Here is a 21,374-nt window from a genome sequence, read left to right as displayed (position 1 = left end):
CTCATTTTTATTCACAGGGTGGATTTACAGGGCTGGAAAATTGAACTTGTCCAGAGAACCATGAAAGGCTGTTTCTTCCAGGTGCTTACCTCTCAGAGCGAGTAATCTGCTCACACACAACATCTGCTGAAGGCATTTGCATCCAGTTCTTCCACACCTCCATTCTCATCCACGAGGGCTCCTGTTTGAAAGACTTTGCTGATACACCACTTCATTGCCTGGATCTCCTGACCACCTCTTTCGGCCTGGTTCCTCTCCCCTGACTCCATTAACCAGCTTGCTCCACAAAGCAGTGGCATGGCAGGAGGTTGTTGTGAGAAGTACGAGCAGTGTGACACCCTGGCCTTCTGAGCTACTCCACCAGCAGGCTGCAGGGCCGGCCCTCCTGCACACAGAAGCTCTCAAGGACATATACTTAGCTTCAGAGCCATAGGTAGAGGATGAGAGCAGTGGATCTGGAACTCCAGGAGGGTTTTTATTAGTTTTGTTTGCTGGAGGAGAACAGATGGGTTGGAGGGAGCTCTAGTCCTACCTTAGCAACATGCTACTTCTGTCTTGTGAGTGAATCCCTCCCATTTCCGTGAGGTCATTTTCTTTCTGAGGTCGCATGGGCAAAGACGATCATGTCCTACCCTCTCCAGAGGATGAGGAAATGAATTCAAGGCTGAGAAAACAGATGGATGGCCTGATTATCGCAGTAGCCAGCTCCAGCAGCAGGATTTGCTCCTCATGTTGCGAAGCAAGGCTGGGCGCTTCACGCTGGTTTCTGCTCTCCAGCACTAGGCACGTTACTGTACTTCAAGCTGAAGTAGGCTCTTGTAAGCTCAGCATCACTCTGATTGCTGTAGCCTCTAATCTTGAATAATTATCAGTCACAAGCACTCCTCAGGGCTTAGTGTGAGGATGGCTGGAGCCACGGTACTGCACAAGGTTCCTGCTGAAAGAGAGGGGTTGGTGGGTAAAAGGGAGGTCCCTGGGCTCCGTCCAGCCTGTGTGACACCATGTGGGCTTGGTGCAGCTGCCTCGGAGTGTCCTCCCTCTGAGCAGGAGAATTTGCTGTGGGTCACCTACTGCGGTGGCTCCAAGAAGGAGCAGGCCGCCCAAAATGGTGGGCTCTTTGGCGTGAGATGGCACAGGCATTGTCAGGTGAGTTTGCTCAAGAGCAATGGCAGTTACACTCGCTTGAGAACCACCTTTTGCTTTATGAAAGCAGCCTGGCCAGTCCTCCTGTTTTGAGGCTGTGATGCTAGGGCACCTTTCTGCCCTCATCTGCAGCACATCTCATCTCTACTGCTCACCAAGCGGTTCATGAAGGGAGGAGTTGAGATCTCCACTGTCTGGGACCACAATGCACGGTCTTCATGGTAAGGAGCATTTCACAGCAGGCTCCCTACAATGAAAGATGAAAATAGGATCCTTATCCTCGACACAGACAAGCCCCTTTCATTCTATAAAATTGTGTATTAGGGGTAGTGCTACAACAGCAAGCGATTGCCGTCACGGATCTAGAAAGACAAAAGGGCAGCAGAGGATGCCAGCCTCCCATGGTGGTGCTGGAGACCAACCTCCACAAGCACTACTAGACTAGAAGGCGATGATGGCCATTAAAACCATCACAGGTACAAAACCCAAGGCAAGTTACAACAGCCAGATCCCAGCAAGACAGACTCAGGTGCTAGGGAGGTTCTGCAAACCTGCAAATCTAAATGCCCTTGAGAGTTATGAGTATTGTACACACACTCCATCCTTTACAAACAAGAAGTGAAATAAAAATAAATTTTTTTTAAAAAAAAAGACAAACAGGATAGGTACAAGAGGTCGAAACACTTGCATTGACACATTAATGTGGTTGTGACGTCTGGTGCTGAAGCAGTTTTCATAGAGATCTGAACATCAACGCGAGGGGACCCCTTTAGTTTTCATGCCGAAGAAGGGCATCTGCCTCAGCCGCTCCCAAAGCGGCATGTTTCCTTTGGGTCTGGTCCCAAAAGAAGTAAGAGAAGAACAGTGTTTGTTATTCTGTATTTTTTTCCCCTTCAAGAGAAAGACAACCACAGACCCATGCTGTTCCCTGGTGGGGCTTGGGGACACCAGGTGCCTGGGGTGGGCTCACAGCACGGTGGGATTTCAGGCAGAGAAGTCATTGGGGTTTTGGGGTGAACGGGACATTTTCCTGTAGCTTGACTCACAGCTAAGCTGCGATTTCTTCCCAGAAGCTCAGCCTGGCCTCACCGAGTGGCATCAGGGAATTAATTAAAGCAGGAAATTAATTGCAAAGATGACGGGAGGAGCAGGAAGACCCCCTGCTCGGCCCCCTGCCTGAAGACGCATCGGGCCGAGGATGATTTCCCACCCAGCAGCAGCAGCCCTGCCATGCCACGCACCTCTGAAGTGTGCTGCGCTGAGCCGCACTTCAGCTGATTAAACTAATTATCACTGCTGGCTTAATGAAGTCATTTGCCATTCAACTACATTATAGCCACTGTGAAGCATTTCTCTTCTCTCAGTGTCCACCAACACCATGGTGTTGGTGAGGGGGTCTTTGTGCTCTTCTGGGTTACTAAAAGGAAAGCACATCACTCCTTTTACGCAGACAGACCTTCTGGAGCGGATGAGAGTGGGTTAATCCTGCCTAGATGAAGCGTATGGTTTCATCTTACCTGCTGGAGGGAAAAAACACCCAAGATTTCTCAGAAGTACTGCTGCAATACAGGGAAATACAAACAGCCGCTTTCTGCTCTGGTGGAAGTGAGCTATTTTAACAGAGAAAAAATAAATACACAAAACCCATGAAGATAAAGCACACAGCAAGCATCACCACCACCCTGCAGCCACGGCTCCTTGTACCCTGCCACCCTCATTTCCCACCTGTGCAGGTCCTCCCCACCCCACCCTATCTCATCACCACACCCAAACCTTTCCCTGCCATTGCCAGCTCTGGGAGGAATTTAGGACGTCAGGGATTTAGGGGGGGGGTTAAAACTCCTCTGCTCTCTCCATGAAGCAAAGACCTGGTGAGGAGGAGGAGGGGTGGAAAAAGGAGGATGAAAAGATGGAGGAAGGAGAAAGGGGGACCTTAATTCATTAAAACCTCCCATTCACCTCACATCATTTGGGGTGCAGGAGCAGCTCCAAAAGAATACAAAGGATTAGTTCCTGGCTCATTAACCTGACTGATTACTCCTAACTGGGAGGCTGCCCCATCATGGGAGCCTACTTCCCCACACCAGGATGAGTAAATCCCACATTTTTGGCACTAAAAAGGCTTCCCAGGGTGCGCTTCTAGAAGAATTGCAGACACCAAGCAGTAAATCCATTTCTAAGGGAAAGTGCTTGGTCATCTGTGGGGACGCTTGACTGTATCATGGAGAAATGAGACCAAAAAAAAAAAAGTGTTTAAAGCTACAGGTCTGGGGAAGATAAACATTTGTTCTGCCTCCCTCTTGGAAAGGGTGAAAAAAAGAAAACAATTTAGGCAAACAATTCTATTACTGCTTACATAAAATGTAGCAGATATTTGCTCTGTAGCATATTAGCTGAAGGATGAATAGGTTGTAGTCCAAAAAAATGAAATACTGGGGTGAGTGCCAGAGATCCTGCTAACAATCTCTTGGCTTTCCAGCCATGAGCAGACCCAAACTGGGGAGGAAGCCATGGGGCCACCCTGGTGCTATTTGAAAATGGTTAAAATAATCTAATAAAAAATGTAATTTTCTCCTCCACAAAGCAGCGTGGGGCTGAGCCCTGTGAGAGCCAGCTGGAGCAGGTCACCTACTCATGAGCCCAGTTTTGCTCCTGTCGAATTCAAGACGCACTTTTGAACTCCCAAGCAGCTCCTTCGGGACCATTTGGAGCACGATGCTTGTGTTACTTACTTTATGGCTCTTAAAGGCAGCCGCAGCGATTTCACCAAGTCTTCCACACGTGGTCCTGGTGCTGGGAACAGAAGTGAAGGGCACAAATGCCTGAGGAAGAAAAACAGAGAAAGGCTTTTCTATTTTTTTTTCTCATCATTTTTTTTTTCCATCTATTTCCCCCTCCCCCCTTTTTTTTTTTAAAGGAGAACTCTTCTGAACAAGCTGAAGGAAATTCTCCACCAGCTGCCAGCAACAGCAGACATCAATAACTAGGCGGGAGCTCTTAGTTCATAGTTTTCATGTCTGTAACTCATCATCACTGGTCTTGGGACATGCGGCCACTCGCAACGAAGCATGAGCTTTCAAAGAGGCTGTATTTATCTCACAGTTTCCCCTTCGTAAGGGCACAAAGTGTTCCTGGTGTTTTGCTGAAATATTTCCGAGGCTGAAGTCTTTGACCATGATTTCTGGCAGTCTACTCGAAGCAGGGTATAGTCTATCTGTATGAAGAGTTGCATTGCTGAATTATAATAAAAATTGATGCCTTTGGGAGCAATAAAAATATCTCCAATATGTGACAGAAAATGAATTATAATTCAGAGTAATTCTTGGTAGACAGCATACATTTTTTTTTAATTACAATCATAACTGCTTTTTGATTCTGAGATAAGAAGTGGTTACCATAGTGACCTGATCCTTAAAAATATATTTTGCCCAGCGCTGTATAAAACACTGTATGATACCTGCTTTCACAGAAAGCAATTTAGGGAAGATGAGTTTTCCAAACACTAGGCTTTGTGTATGAAAAAGCAATATAGGTTTTACAGAAAAATAATACAATTTTGGTTAGCGCCCAAAGAGCCTTTTACACACATTTCCCTGCAAGTATACTCACAGAAGTTGTCTCGGATTTGGTGCATACTACAGATCTTGCATGGCTTCCGAGCCGATGTAGACTCCACAGAAATGCTTCAAGCTCCTATGGAGAACTGGAAAAAAAAAGAAGAGATCAGAGACATAACTGTCTCACAGACCAATTGACTCACTGTTGCCTACAATCAGAGGGCTTTAAAAAAGTCTCATTCTACTTTAACCATTCCTAGTAGATACTTCTCTGTCAGCCACACAGAACTTTCTTGCTTGGGTCCCCCTTGTAGTCCAACCAACTTACCTTTGGCCAGGCTCCCTGGGTCAACCACAGGCAAGGCTTTGGGGATGAAGTACTGGGCTACTTCTCTGGACCTCCACCACCTCATGAAGCCAAATTGTTTGCTGCCACCAAATGGAGCTCCTTTCTGAGCTGCTGGAAGCACAATCCACCAAGTATTTTCAGCTGTTGGCAGTGAGATTTGCAGTTCACCTGTGTCAGCATGCAACTCAAAGAGGGATGTGAAAAAAGGAAGAAAAAATTCTCAGCCACCCTCCAAAAATTTCACCGTGAAAGACAGCACCTGTAGGCTTCCTCCCGAAAAGTGCTGCGGAGCGTTTTTCCATTAAATATCCCACAAAAAAGCATGGCAGAGGAGCTCCTTCAAGCAAAGTGTATCTCCCGCACTGAAAAGAGAAGGCAATTACTGTATGGTCTGTGCAAGGGGGTTGAAGCTGTCTCTTGGAAAGGCTTCAAAGGACATCTTGTGGCAGCCCCGCTGAGTCCCGGTGGCTGCTGATTGATCACTGGGGCTGGAAATGAACTCCTAAAACCACTGAGTGCTAATTACAATTAATTATATTGAAATATTTGATCTTTGTCTTAGTAAATCAAGCCATTGCAGGTCACAAGTAACCATGCAAGGACTTTCACAATACTTGTTCCTGCCCTATCCCATTTCTATAGAATAACATTAGCCTGAATGTATACATTCCTGGGTTGAGGGTCCCTGGAGCGTCTCCTGCCCCTTTTTTTTGACCCAATGGGCAGATTTTGGGAAGGGTTACAGGCAGAAGGAAGGGCACTGTCCCCACAGGGGCATACAAACTCCTCCAACACCCTTGGAAGAGCTGGTGGAAGGCAAGCCACAGTGCATGGGCAGAGGAGCGGTCTTCCAGCTGGAAATGATGCTCTTCAAGGTGTCAGACTCTCAGTAAGAACATAGCGTTAGTTTTTCACCAGTTAGGAAAAAAAATAAAATATCAAATCCTTTGATTTCATTTTAATTGCTATTTAGTAGGGTGAAAGTTAGAACAGTCTCTTAAGAGTTTCCAGCACCAGACTCTAATAATATCCAGAAGAAAATAATAAATGTAGAAGAAAAAAATATCCAGAAGAAGGGATAAGGAAGGGCTTTTCTTTTTCTTTTTCTTTTTCTTTTTCTTTTTCTTTTTCTTTTTTACTTTTTCTCTTTTTCTTTTTCTTTTTCTTTTTCTTTTTCTTTTTCTTTTTCTTTTTCTTTTTCTTTTTCTTTTTCTTTTATCTTTTTCTTTTTCTTTTTCTTTATCTTTATCTTTATCTTTTTTTTCTTTTAGCTACCAAACCAAAATCTGTGTATTTAGAAAGCATGAGCTTAATACTTACCTTGAGACAGTGCAGCCAGCTCCCGTGAAGCTCTTCCCCTTCTAAAAAGCCTATAACCTTAAAGGCAGTCACAAGGTTATAATGGTATGAACTGGTGTGCTCAACACTTAGGATGCCAAACAGAGGAAACTTGAACTGAAGAAGCAGGGAAACCCTCAAGCAACCCTTGGGGGAGCACGGCAGGGCAAAGAGCTGGGCTGATCCTGCCAGCTCCCTGATGGAAACTCACCCCTGGTTTCTCCTATCAAAGGGGAATGTGGAGGATCTTGAGGCCGAAAAGGCCTGGAGGGCTTTGTTAGGTGGAAAGATGGCATTGCCTGAGATTTAAACCACGCCAAATGGAAACAAGGTGCACCTTTCTCCAGAGCTTTCTCTCTAGGGTTAGATATTTCTGGCGTCTCCCTGGTGGTAGGCTGCTGGCTGGGTTGTCACCAGCACCGGGACCAGCAGCACCACCATTAGCTACCTTTCCTACTGAAAAAGGGAATTATTTCCAGAGGGAACAAGGAGCCAGCAGGAGCTTCACGACCCAGGGTGCTCATAACGTGGGCTGGCAGCAAGCTGTCCCATCAGTCACAGGGAGCTACAGCTACAACAGCATCTACTGTTCTGTATTTTTGGAAGGAAACACCACGCTGAAAGCAGAGGTCTTATCTCCAATTGCCTGCAGGGCTAAGCGAGACCTACACATTTCACAAGATCTGGTTTAGCTGCTTGTGAACATCTCCATCTGTTAGCTGGCCATGGCACTTCGCGGCTCAGGGGCTGTAGCTGCTGCAATAGCCTTCCTGTCTGGGAGCCCTTCGCTTCACTTTACATTTTTTGTTTCTCCTTTAATTTTATTTTTTTTTCTGTTACATCAATAGGGTTTTAATGTACTGGGGATGGATACGTTTGTTCTCAGGGAAAAATAAATCAACATGGACTTCGGAAGCTGTTGCCTACCCACCACTGCTGGATGCACCATGATGAGGGCTGGCATAAAGGGCACTTGCAATCAGAATGCCAAATTTCTCTCTGCTTTGATAGAAACAGAAATGGAGGATGGTGGTATAGTTACACCGATGTTTCTGGTCTATTGGTAATCTGATCTAAAAGATGCGAGTTTGCTGCAAGTTGTGCTGTATAGAAAGCACTGCTTTCCTCCATGAAGTAACTTGTTAAGAGGTATTTTGGGGATAGGAATTATTTAGTCCTCTGTTACAGTTTATGCATTTCATAGTTTGTGTATTTAGCAAGTTGTACATTCACTTCTTCCAACAGATCTCATGGAAACTAAATCAAAACCACTGCTTCAATTGTTTGCTTCTTTTAAACCCATTTCATTAACAGCCTGTGATGCAAACAAGTATTTGCCAAACACATGGTGCCAAGCATGAAGCCAATATGAAGAGAAGCCACCAGGACAGTCAGGGGCCAGAGACGAACACATCCCCAGTCGTGCCCCGGTGACACCCCCGTGGGGACATCGCCGTTGGGCAGCTCACGTGCTCCTGTGGTGCTCAACACCCAGACTGATGGAGAATATCTAGATTGGTGCTCCCTCCACTCTGGGTGTCCCGGTGGTTCCTAGTGCGCAGTCTTTTCTAATGCCCTTCCAAAGCAGCTTACAGGCTGGGAAAACCCGAATGCACCTGCTGCAACACATGCCTCACATTGCCAAAGCGAACGGCACTGGTTTTTGGCCCTGTACAACCTGACAGCACATCGGTATGTGACTGCTCTTGGTCTCTGCCTGCAAAGATGAAATCCTGCCCTGGCTGCCTTTCCCTACGGCGCAGTGACACCGAGGCAAGAACTTGTCAGTTCATCGAGCACCCGTAAATCTGTTTGGGGAGTTTGGTGGTGCTCTGTGTAAGAACATTACACACCAGAGCCAGCAGAGCTTCAGTCCCCCCAGCTCAGGGCCGTGTATTTGGAATCAGCAACCCTGGGACCCATGCATCGCCACTGGCACGCTGAGGGAAGTATTGCTGGAACTGCTCTGGTTCATGTTAAAACAGCCCACTGCTGTGCTCTCCCTCCCCTCTGTCTGCTGGAGGACAGAGGGTGCCCGGGTTTGTGACTTGCTCCTGAGGTCTTTGTTATGCATCGGGTGTTTAGCAACAGAGTATTTCTTAGCTATGGATTGTGTGTTGCTTAACACCCAACACGTAATTAAGAAAAATCAATCTGACTGAGAGTCCGGACCTGACAAGCTGCAGGCTCATCTGCTAGGGTTTTGGGGCCATCACTAGCAGATGCTGATGGGGAAATGTTTTTCCCATGCAAGTGCATGGAGGCTGTCAGAGACTGCTTCTGATCAGTTCTCCTAAAGGAGAGAGAGCTAAAAATTACCGATGGGAGGGCAAAGCAGATTCATTTCATGCAAAGTCAAGAGAGATGAACCCTCCAAATTCCCCTCTCCGCCATTAGACTGGCTTTTGTTTTCCTGTTTTCCTTTCATGGCCTTCTTTGTTTTTTTTCTTTTGAACAAACAGACATAGCATTTGGCACAACACATTCACAGGTCAGCTTTTACTCTGGGCATCACCCAGGTGCTGCTCAAGTATTTATCAGGGTCACATAAGATGAGTGAAAGGGATATCTGCCTGGAAACTATTTTATCCACTGTAATTAGGGCTTCTTCTTCTTCCCTGAATGCCACCTTGAATACCTGGAATGCTCTCTCCAGTAATTACATCCATTAACTTGTCCTTATTTTGCTCTGTCAGATCAGCTGTTTATATTCCGCATTAATTCCTGCTGCTTCCAACACACACGGGCAAAATAACTTATTTTATATGTCAGACCCAGCTACAGAAAATAAAAAAAACAACCTATGTGCTTAATGACTGAGGCTCAGCTAAAGTTAGTGCATTGCCTTAGCATTGCAGCTGAATCCTAATGATCATGTTCCTAAAACTGGCACAGTAAACCAGCTGGTTAGGTGCCCTCATTTAATAATAATTAAAAAAAAAAAAAAAAAAGCGCCCAGAATATTTTTATCAAATATTTCTGGATCTGAAGTCACCTTCACCCTGTAGTCCATGGCAAGTGTCAGAAAGTTGCAGCTTTTAGGATTTTTTTTTTTTAGAGTGCAAGAAAACAATGATCCTTCTTTCCTCTTTCCAAATTACACCTCTGTCCTTGCAATGGTATCTGCACTTCCAACTGGCAGAGATGGTTGCAATGTTACCAAGAAAATATATAGGGCCACATTCATTACTTTTATTCTGACTACATGTGGGTACATAAATATGCACATGCCTTCCCCAAGGAGGCAGCAATCCCACTGATTTTTTTTCGGTGCCTGGATTCCTCCTCCTCATTCTTCTGTTTGGATTTACGGCCTGTATCAGGATGGAAAATGTCACCGTACCTGACACAATCCTGCTGCTTCACCACCCTCAGAGTAAAGAATTTCTTCCTAATATCTACTCTGAATCTACCCTCTTTTAGTTTTAAACCATTTCCCCTTGACCTATGCCTCCAGTCCCTGACAAAGCGTTCCTCCCCAGCTTTCCTGGAGGTCCCTGATAGGTACTAGAAGGGTGCTAGCTGGGAGGTCTCCCCGGATCCTTCTCCAGTTGAACAACCCCAACTCCCTCATCCTGCTTTCACAGGAGAGGCACTCCAGCCCTTTGCTCTATTTTGTGGCCCTCCTCCGGACTCGCTCTAATACGTCCATGTCCTTCCTGTGCTGGGGCCCCCAGAGCTGAACGCAGCACTCCAGGAGGCTCTGAGCAGTGTGTGAGGATCACCTCCCTCGTCCTGCTCGCCACGTTTCTTTGGATGCAGCCCAGGTTGGCTTTCTGGGCCGCAAGCACACATTGCTGGCTCATGTTGAGTTTCTCATCAACTGACACCCCCAGGTCCTTCTCTTCAGGGCTGCCATCAAATGTTCCCAGAGGTCACCTTGTCCTTTGTGTGCCACCCAGCGATCTTCTGGCAGATGGGGGCCCGAGTCTTCCCAGATAATGACGGGAGGGTGAGCAGCTGGTTGCCTCTTGGATCCTCTTATTTGCCTGTCTTGAAGATGGGCACAAAGCTTGCCTTTTTCTACTGCTCAGGAACTTTCCTTGATCATCATAACCTCTCCAAGAAGACAGACAGGAGCCCGCACAGTGAATTCCACCGCCTCCCTCAGCACCCTTGAATGCGTCCCCCTTTAATTCCTTGAACTTGTGCATGCCCAGCTGCCTTACGCCCTCCCTAACTGTGTCTGCCTGCCACAGACTCTGCTGGTAGGCCTGGAACTGGGAGCCCTGAGGGCACACCTTAGACCTGGGAACTGAGTGAAGGCATTCTTCCACAGCTGATCGGTCTGCTTTCTTCCTCCTGGTGACCCGGCGTGTGCTATTTCAGTGCAAGAGGGAGCAAAACCAGCCACAGCAGTAAGAAGTGTCCCTGTGAAGCACTGGGGCCAAGCACGGTCCTGCTACAGAGGCTCCTGAAGGAAGGGCAGGGGAGTAACGGCGGGCTGGATAACCTCCTTTCTGCCCTTTCTGTCAGGTAGTATTGAGGTAGTATTGACCATCAGATCCCAGGTTCCAGTTTCACATTATTATTATTACTGTTATTTTCTGGATAGTAGCAGCTCTTTGCTGCACTCCCTTGGCCTACGTCCTCTTTGGAAAGGTGCAGCTGTGCCTTCATGGAGCTTGTGAAAACAGCTCAAATGCACCCGGGGGTGACCAGACCAAGGAGCATGTAGCGCTGGGGGCTGTGGCAGCATGGGGCTCATGCTGACCCCCTGTACCTGGGGGCTGAAGGATGGAGATGGATTTGTTTCTCCCATGGGTTTTTCTCAGGGCAGAGCTGGGCGGCAGAGCTCAGCTCTGGCTCCAAATGTCCCCCAGCCAGGTAGATTGTGTTTGGCACACTCTTCCTCACCCTTCTTCCCTCTCTGACCAGCTACAGTCGGGCAACGTGCTCATGTGCATTAAAGCTGTCAAAAGAATAACTTTTATGTAGAGGAACTAGAAGAGGCTTGCAGTGTAGAGCTGGCAGCTCCATCTTTGTTGACCTCAGAAAAGGTTTCTTACTGCTTTTCTAGGCGCTGGCGATACTGCAGGGTGGACGAGAGGGAGCTGAGAAGATTCTTCAGCCGTGCATGGTGTGCATCTTATGAGCATCAGTGTTTCACGTCCACTGCATTTGCCAGGGTGAATTAAAGCTTGTGTTTTATGGATTGCCCTTGGCCAGAAGTGGAAAAAAAAAAAGCTTCAATTGGGAATCGATAGAGTAATCTTTAAGCTTATTTATTTTATTAGATATAGCGTCCTAATGTGAAGAAATTGAGGAGCTGTGATTGATGGTGCTGGAGAGGCTTTGCCTTCTGCCACAGGGCTCTAGAGGTGCCATGTAGCCTCGCCTGGCCCAAGGCTCAGCCTTCCTGGGCAGCCTTTGCCACCTGGTGTGTGCTATTTCAGTACAAGCATGGTTTTTGCTCCTACTAACAAAAGAAATCTGGGACTGGAAAGATAGTTATTTGTATTATATTGTATTACAATTTCCTCTTTCACTGAATACAGCTGAACTATAAAAACTTCAGTAAGCGTCATTTCACCACCAGATCTTCTACTCATAAGGGAAAATAGATTATTTGTTTAAGATTTTTCTAGGCTATTGTTTAGTGAGTACTGAAATGGTCCCTGTTTGTCCCTCCTCCCACCCCTTGTAGTTGGTTTGGCAACCTAATGAACTGACAAGACTTCTGTAATGCCTCTGAGATAAGGATAATCATTAGACTTTTGTGCTCCTTTCTGACAATGACACAGTAGAGTACTTTTACAGCCTGGAATTGCAGACCCTCAAGGTACCATGGACTGTTTCTAAGGACATCACAGAAGTGAATTAAAGAGAAGAAAGTAAGGTCCCTGTCATCAAGTTTGAATTAACTGTACGAGAGTCTTCATCTCCATTGGAACATTTTTAGGAGCTTGCATAGAGAAAAATCGAAAATTACTGGCATACTGCAAGCACTTTTCTTGCATCACAGGCATAGAAAATCTTTTTCTTCCAGGTGTAGCCCGTGTTTAAATATTTTCTTAGCTTAACTCTAACACAGTAGCAGCAGCTGTAGAAACATTTTGGGTTTCAAGTTTAATTCTGTCACCTCAGGGGTTAAGAGGCTCTCAAGTTCTTCATTTCTGCTCTCCACTAAATCCACCTCTTTTGCATCACATGGGCTCACACAAGCCAGTCACTTTGTGGCACATTTCCCAGCCTTCTGGCAAGAGCTTGGTCACCTGTTGTGCGCTGCATCATGAAAAGCCCAAGCACCTTCCCCTCCCATTGTGTTTTTCACTTTTCTAGTACCTGGATTTGCAGCGAGCCCTTCTCTCTCCCTGTCAACTCGTGTAAGGAGATTTCTGTACTCCACTCCACCCCCAGCAAGTCTTCTGCAAGGCCTGATGCTTCCCCCACCACCACAGTGCCCCAAACATCTAACCTGCTCTCTGGGCTCTCCAGAATGAGTTCAGCTCACCCTTTGCTACAGCAGTGCAGTGTAATGGCTGATACTGGTACTAGGTATGCATAATGAATTGCCTTTCTGCAAAGAGAAAAAGAAGAGCCTTTTAATAAAGAGAATAACTTTTAATAGGAAGTGTTTGTTATATTTTTTTTTCTTGACGCGTCATGGTAGTTTCTTAACAAATTTTATACATACACATTTTTTCACAATGTTTCTCTGCTCTTTTCTACTCTCAGTAGGATGCAATATTCTATGAAGTACTTCTTTTTTTTTTTTGACCAATATGAAAATCCACAATGACTGCTTTTTTCACAGGAAACTTCAGCAATCAGGAATCTGACTAGGTGCAGATGCTAAATAGCGTGTTTTAAGTGGCCTGACTTTTCCAAAGCAGGCATTCAAGACTCCTCTGCGCCAGAGCAACCCAAGTGATTCAGGAACACCTGAACAAACTGCAGAAGTTCAGCTGCATCATGGAGCACCCTGGCTGGTTCCCCATCTTTTACAAAACTTCATCAAAAGTTTATCTTGGTACTGCTAAGACAGAGGATCAGATCCATCATAGATGAAATAAGAGCAATGGTCAAACACAGGGAATCAAACACTTTATCTTTGTGTATAAACATGACCTAACAAATCTGCTCGATTTCTTAACATATTGCTAGGTAAGTTTTCTTGCCCCACAGAAGGAAACTGGAGAGAGAAGTTCCTCAGAAGCATTGTATCAGTAGGTATCAAAACTCAGATTACTGTCCTAGCTCTTGGTCCTGCACTTACACCACCAATTGTCTCCTTTCCATTCCCCAATAAAACGATGGAGCTTCTCAGCACACTGCCAGTGTCAGTGGATTGAGACAGAGCAGATGCTCAAAAGAATATAATTTTCAAACATTTATAGTTCTAGCAAAGTAGGATACATGCAGGTAGAAGCACTACTTGATATTTTTGAAGTGCCAGCTCTGTACAAATCAAGTGTCTGTAATTATCACTTGAAACACTCTTTAAACTTCCGGAGTTATTCAATAGCCAACGGGAATCCCATGCATTACTCTGAACACAGGGTTCAGCTGCAGAATTTCTTATCCTGCTGATCCCCACTGTGCACCGCAGCTTGTAGGAGAGACATTTATAGCATGCATAATGCAGCGATTAGCCAAGGAACAGCAGAAAATAAACTATGTTGCCTGCTACATTACAAGGACCATACTCAGCGATTTACAGAACTTTAAAAAATAAAAAATAAAACAAACGAAAAAACTAAAACCCCTCAGTGCAAGGTATATTCCCCCCCTTCACAGAAATAAAGCACACACTTCAGGATTTCACCCAGGCATCCCGTCCTGTAAACATTTATGACAAGTGAAGTGTGTGCTACAGCGAGGAGTCTCATGGAAATCACTGAATTAACTTTCATAGTGGCAATTTGCCCAGTACTGTTTCAAGGGTCAGGCCCTGTTTGTATTTTGCTACATACAATTAAAAGAACCCTATCTACCATTAGTTCAACAAAGTATGCTAACATATTCCTTCCTGTATGTGCAGAGAACATTTTTAATAATTACTATGCAAACACGCTCTTCAACCTTCTTGAAAGCTTTCCTGCTTTTACTATATAAGAAAATAATAAATACATATGATATACCAGTTAATAAGCCATCAAAAAAGCACATGTCATTCCAGAAGGGACAGGAGACACTCGAGGTTTAGAAGTCAAGGGCTGGTCGTTAACACAAGTGTCCTGCCTGGTAAAAAGCTTCAGCTACTCCACATTTCCTGCAGCATTGCAACCTTCATGGGACATTCCTGCACGTTGTGATAAAACAGGCTGCTTCACATCTGAAATGACAACAATACCTCAAGATTATTATTCCAGGTAAGGCTGCTCAAAAACATAACACTAAATTGAAACAGATGACAGACACAGAGTAAATCCTATGTGGAGTAGACAACAAGGAGTAAATCCATCATCCAGGACATTGTCCTGCATTCACACAGAGCAAGCTCTGACTTTTTGGTAATGTAGGCAAGACTGGGTTCTGATGCTCTAATTCAAGGGACAAATTAGTTTATTTTTTCCTTGTTGTTGGCATCAGGAAAGCTCATTTTGGGCATTCCCAGGGGAAATAAGAACAGGCCGAAAACTTCAAAGATGTTTTGCAAAAGGGTCTCTCCATGTTTCTGTTCAACCGTAGCTCTCTCAGTAGACAATGATGGGACCTGTTCTAGGGGGACTTCATCCCACAATGGTGGTGCAAGTCTGGGCTCTGTCTGGGCCCAGCATATCTGCCTCTGTCCAGTCCATCCGACAGTATGATCTGATACTTGTTTCTTCAAGCTATCTTTCTCCTCTACCTCCTCTACAGGGGAAGCAACTCTATGGACAGATTGTGGTGCCTCAGAAAGCTTCACGCGTGCAGGAAAATGCAACACCCTTACCTCAAACAGTGGCTTTCCTAGGTGCTCTGATGGTCCCTGCCCTTGAACATACAAAAACTTTGTCCAACACCTGCCAGTTCTGCATGTTGGCAATCAATAAATTTAAGCCATACTAAACCATCTCAATAAGAGTGTTTGCTTTTGCATGATGTGGAACAGACAAAACCTTTTCAGGAAAAAAAAGGAGCTGAACGCTTCTGGGTATCAAGTTCCTTCTTATAGACAACTGTCTTAAGAAATCTCTTACTTCTAGCACACAAAAAAAGGAAATTTGCCAAGGGAATTACAACCAGGAAATGAATACTGAACAGTTAAAGCCAAATGCGAAATCTGTAAAAGTCTGCCTTTGCAAGGTGGCAGCTTCTTCAGCTGCCATGGGCTTCTGCAGCCTCGGTTTGCCTGAGACTTTGGTTCAAGCTGAGCTTTGTTTAAGACATTGCTCCTTGAGGCTGCCTCAGCTGACATTATTGCTCACTTTATTTTGTATTTTTAACCCCTTTACATGGCACAATACTGAGACTAACAAGTGTTACTGAGACTAACAAGGACTAACATTACATGACATGAGACAAAAGTAATCAACTTACGTATTTATTGCTGAGGTGTGAAGAGGAATCATCACACTGCCGAGTTTTATTCTTCCCCTGAGATGATTGTTCTCCTAAAAAACAAAATACAATGTACTTCGGTCAAACATGAAGAGAGGATAAGTGAGTCCAGCAGCAGCACATCACTGGCCACGGCACAAACTAACCTGTCTCCTTGTCAGGTTTACTTAGCCAGCAAAAACTGATCCTCACTACTCTGTGTGTTTTATGGCTTATTCTCCCCATGACTTGCTCTCATTGTTGTGCTGCTACCACAATAGGGTTCAATGAGAAACACTGAAAATTGTTCAACGATAACATGCTGGAATGGTGCTCACTTTCCAAGTGTTCAATTTTGGATAAAATTATTTCAAAACACATTACAAAGTGCTGCTAAATTAGTGTTTCAGAAGTTTTGATGATGTTAAATTTCAGGTAAAAAGGCATTCAGCAACTACTTCAATAATTCCTAACATTTTCATAGAACAAGAAAGTATAAATTTCTGGTAGAAAAAAAAAAGAAACATTTCAAGAAGTTGATACATTTTTGGAAGGTGAAAAGTTTTTTTTATTAGAAAAAAATCTTATTTTGAAAAGCTAAAACAAAGTGAACCGGTTCCAATTATTGTACTGCTTTGTAGTAACAAATTATATTTTCTATTTCATGTCTTTTAAATATTTTTTTGTCTGTTAGTTTTTCCTTCTGCATGTTTGAACCTTTCATGTTCAATATAAAGATATAGATTATTTAATAGGGAGCAAAAAGTAGAAATTGGCAAAATTTCTTTTTAAAAGCGTGCAGGAGAAATTAATTGGAAATATATCACCACGGGGAAGATAATATTCAATAGCTGTAATAAATATCAGTAAGTTGTTATCAGTCCCACCCGCAGCTGGTTGCTCTGCCTGGGCTGTAAGGAGGTAGACTTCCACGGAAGATGCGTACTTTGAGCCGCAAGCAACACATCTAAGGACGGGCTCCAGAGCCAGCTCATCTCCCTGGATAACTTCCCATCAATGTCAACAGGCTTTGGACCAGAGCATAAAATGCATGAGGCAGGGATGGCTACAACATCCTGCCTGGATTTGGTGGTGCTATATGCATAGTTCATGGAAAGGGTGAACAGCCATCAGCTATTGCTGGGGTCAGTGTCTCCCCGTATTATCAGGGATTGTCCGACGTCAATGTGTCTATTTGCATCGTGGTGTCTACAACAATTAGAGCCAACAAACAACTCAGTGACGAAGACAGAATGATGATGTAGAGGGGAGGAAATGGTCACACAAATGCTCCCTGACCAAGAGTAACGAAGGTAACAAACTGTGTTCGATATAGGACTGCAGTACGCCTTGAGACTGTGCGGAGAGGTGTATAGGAAAATTTTGGAGTCTAATGGCTCAGCAGTTTGATGCTGTGCTAAATATCCAGCTGCAGCACAAAGAGCAAATTAAGAACAACATTCAGGTTAGTTGCGTGTGGGAAGACGTTTTTATTGATCTCAAAATAGCCTTAAGTGACAGAAATAAATTCCAAGACTGCTGAAAAACAAACTTGACCCCAAACCATCACCCACTAAAAACAATGGATTAGACCTTGTTTCCCACAAGGGAAATTAAAAGCAAACATTTGTGTTTAGTGTTTTCCTAGAACAGATGATATTTAAATCGACCAAAGGAATTAGTTCACACCAAATTGTGTAGCTGATGGAGAAAATACGCAGCACAGCAAGGGTGCTCAACTGGGCTTAATAGATTGCCTGCACACTTTGAAGGTTGTTGCTGAGAGACAAAGGGTAGAATTGCACAAAATATTCCAACAATAGCATAATTGCTGGACACCAAAATCAGTGGAAAGTCGGCATTGTTGATTTGGGGTTATGCATTGAGGGGAGGGTGACACCCACAAACTGTAGTGTTGCACATCAGTAGATGGAAGGTATCAAGAGAGACATGAACCACCAGCTTCTCACAATATGGTTATACAGTATCTTGCATAAAAGGTAGCCTAGAGACACTTGATTCAATTTGATATGCGTACTATGTCATTAATTTATGATAACAGGTTGAAAAAGACACTGCACATTTGTCTACTCTGCTAAGCCATTGAGTAACTGAGAGATGAAGGGACCCATCAGAAAGAGGTTGGTGCAGTTAACCACGTGCTGGCAGCTGTGGAGCTGCAAGCCCAGCGTAACCCCCTTTACCTGCGGTCCTGCCTTGTGAGACCTCTCCTGCCGGAGGAGGAGCTGTGAGCTCAGAGAGGTTGGCAGAGGGCAGTGAGAAGCCAACCTCAAATATATCACGCGCTTCTACAAAAACTGAAAGACATGATACACAGGTTGAGAAAGAAGCCTCCAACAGAATATTTGGAAAATGAAATTATACTGATACCAACATGGAAGTTTCTTTTGACAAGTGACAAATGAACCCTTCTATTAAACCTTTTATTCTCCCTCTCATCCTCCAACGTTACATCCATTTGTAGAGTTTTGTCTGAAATTGGATTGTAAACACGACGACATAGGTCCAGTGAAGTCTCTAAACATTACTATAATATAACACAGACAGAACTGTAGTTAAACTGTCCGACTTATTGCCACAGGATGCTGTAGATGCCAAAGGGGATAAGATAAATTCATGGAAGTAAAAGCCATCGAGAACTATTAAGGACAAGAGATACAGCCTCTGATTCAGGAAGTTCCCAAGCTGCAGATTGCTGCAAGGATGCAGCAGAGGATGTATCAATGTGCCTCTGCTCTATTCCTTATCTTCCTTTGACATCTCATGCTAGCTGCTGTCAGAGATGGGGTTTGCATATACACAGCCTCCCATGGTGGCACCCATGGGAGATATTTCTCCCAGAGACCTGACATTGGATTCACCAAGGCAAGCTGACAGTCTCATCAGTGGACACAATCAGATGCACTCTGCATACATCCTCCTCCAAGGAGTCACCCCTAAAGAGGCTGAGCATGGGGAAGATGGAACAGGAAAAATGTTGTAGCTCCTGATCCTTCAACATACTTGTTCTGAGTGCATGGGAAGAAGACCGAGTACACAGATACTTAGGCCTCTGCAAAGCTAAATTTTTAACCAGGAAAGTAATAGCACTCCAATGAAAATGCAAGACTTTCTGATAAATTAAAATTTCACTTATGCATAATTTTTAGTTTTGTTTGTTTTTTTGTGTTTTTTTATTATTATTTTTATTTACTCTCACAAATGTACTGATTTCTCACTATGTTGTTTCCTGATGCCAGTATATGTGATAAACTATTGGGCATATAATCAGCTGAAATTACGGATTGCATACAGCTTTGAAACCCTGAAAAAACATTTCTCTGTCTCACATTTGGGGCAGGCTGTTTTATTAATCCCACACTTTTAAAATTATTCCCATTAGACTCAGAAACTGAATGCAATATTCAGAATACACATACACCGCGGAGCAGGGTGATATAAATGAGAGGTAACAGGTCATATCTTCATGAGTAGAGAAGGACTTTGACCTGGGCAAAGGCCCCTCTGACTTTTGAAAACTGGAATAAAGGATATAAAAAATAGGCTTTGACATAAAAAATAGGTTGCACTGCATCTCAGATTACATTGCATGAAAAAAATGAGTTACACTGCAATTTCATTGTAATTTCTGCTGCTGAGAAATCTCTTCTAAGTGACAATCTGGTTCGGAGCAAAGAATTAAAGCACGCATTTCATTTTGAAGAAAATTCAATTGAAAAGTCCTATTTTTCATAAAAGTATAAAACTACCTCAACAGACCCAGTAATCGAGATGTTTGTCTTGACCATGCAGAACTAAGAGTCGGCGTGCAGTTGTGGTGCAGGAGGGCAGACAGGGCCCCCCATTACTACCTGCAAGCTGTCCTGGCCACATTTAGCAGGACAGAGGGGTCTGTGTGATTGGAAGGGGTGAGAGATTGTTCCCCAACAGGGGAACATCTTGGAAAGCAACATGCAAAGCTAGCAAACGCTCCACAGACACAAATATTGTTGGACCCTCAGCATCCTCTGACTGTAAGAGGCTGCCTGGAAAACTCTTGCAAATATCCATAGCTCGCAAACGGGGTTAGAATTGTAACCAGAGAAGGAAGTGTATGGTATTTAATGTTTCTGACTACAGTTTTGCCCAAAAGTCTCAGCTGGAATTGTGTGCAGTCGGAGCTTTGTGGTGCAAGTAAACACACATTGAATCAAGCCATGAGTAGTAAGAAGCTGGGAAAGTTTATTCTTCCATTTCTATAAATAAAGAAATCACAACTTAAGGTCGCTGCACAATTTAAGGTTTAAAAAGTCAAGTGTGAGAAAATGAGAAAGAGAAGGAAAGGGAAGCAGATACTTGCTCTATTTTTTTTTGTTGTGAGGGGACCTTTTTCTATGAAGCAGCTTCTAGGTTTTCTACCTGCAGGGAAAAATAGGACACAGAGTACTGCTGATAATATGACATAGAAATAATCAATATTATATCCTTAAATGAGAAGGAACATCAGCTCTTACCACTTCCAAGCACACAGCATACCAGCAGACTGCTCTCTGCTGACCTGCTTAGCTTATCTGGCAAGTGAGAGGACGCAGCAAGGGAAGCTTCTGTGACCTAGAGACCTGGCTTCTTCACCTGCTCCTAGGTGCATCCGCCTGGATCCTAGACAAAAAGAGAGAGAGATGAAACTACCAATGCACGTAGAGAAACCCCACGGTCCCCTGTGGAGCCATGCCCTACACATGTCCTACTCCCTCTGGCAGGAGTAAGTTTCCCTGGGCTGAGTCACTAATGAGGCAAAAATAAATGTTTCTTACCTTCTTAAAAGCCACAGTCGTGCTCTGATGTACTCAGCATAACAGAAACCAAGGAGGAATAATTCTCTGCTGAGATTTTTCCTGTTCTACCACAGCCAAACGTATGGTTTGATGTGTGAGATAGCATGATTAAACAGTCTCAGCATTCATAGAGTTCACAGAATATCTCAGTTGGGAAGGACCCACAAGGATCATTGAGTCCAACTCCCGGGTCCTCAAAGGACCACCCAAAAAATCAGACCGTGTGTCTCAGAGCATTGTCCAAAAGCTTCTTGAACTCAGGCAGGCTCAGTGGAGAACGTTGATGAAGATGTCATCATTCAACCTCATCATCAGAAGACCATGGGATTTTCCAGGCCCAAACCCCAGCAACACAGCGGGGTGTCTCATCAGGTGCTGAACTTCATGTGTGTTTCCATGGCAAAGGCAAGTTCTTGCGCTGAATGAGAACAAGGGTTTTTTTTTTCCTTGTATTGTGACGATTTTGGTGCTCGGGCACAGCTATCATCTGCTGACATGGAAGGTTAGGAATCCTCAAAGCCTTGACAGAGGGGGCTTTGGAAATTCAGGGAGTGCAGAGGAACGCTGCGAACAGCTGCAGGCATATGCAGGGCCATCTCGAAAGTGGCTGAAGTGATGGGGTCCAGTTAATCTATGTCATGGGTTCCACCATCTTCAAGGTGGGTAGCTCATCTTGTGCAAGGAACA

At 44.4% G+C, this 21,374-nt stretch overlaps 1 protein-coding gene across 4 annotated transcripts in view; it reads right to left on the bottom strand.

The window, feature by feature from the left end:
• Nucleotides 1-12,930: 12,930 nt before the first annotated feature.
• Nucleotides 12,931-21,374, bottom strand: part of EMCN (endomucin) — a 50,715-nt gene continuing 42,271 nt past the window's right edge. Inside the window, exons 11-12 of one of the 4 annotated variants that reach the window (XM_083835567.1) lie at nucleotides 15,853-15,926; nucleotides 12,931-14,665 (exon numbers count right to left, since the gene is read on the bottom strand). In XM_083835567.1, the coding sequence (XP_083691693.1) occupies nucleotides 14,660-14,665; nucleotides 15,853-15,926 (80 nt within the window). In that variant the 3' untranslated portion in view covers nucleotides 12,931-14,659. Of the gene's footprint in view, nucleotides 14,666-15,852; nucleotides 15,927-19,800; nucleotides 20,512-21,374 lie in introns of those variants that run through there. The other 3 variants (XM_083835566.1, XM_083835568.1, XM_083835565.1) reach the window with 3 other exon arrangements.

The sequence above is a fragment of the Anser anser genome, assembly GCF_964211835.1.
Source record: "Anser anser genome assembly, chromosome: 4".
In the NCBI taxonomy this organism is placed as follows: Eukaryota; Metazoa; Chordata; class Aves; order Anseriformes; family Anatidae; genus Anser; species Anser anser.
This window is presented reverse-complemented; position numbering and strand designations above follow the sequence as displayed.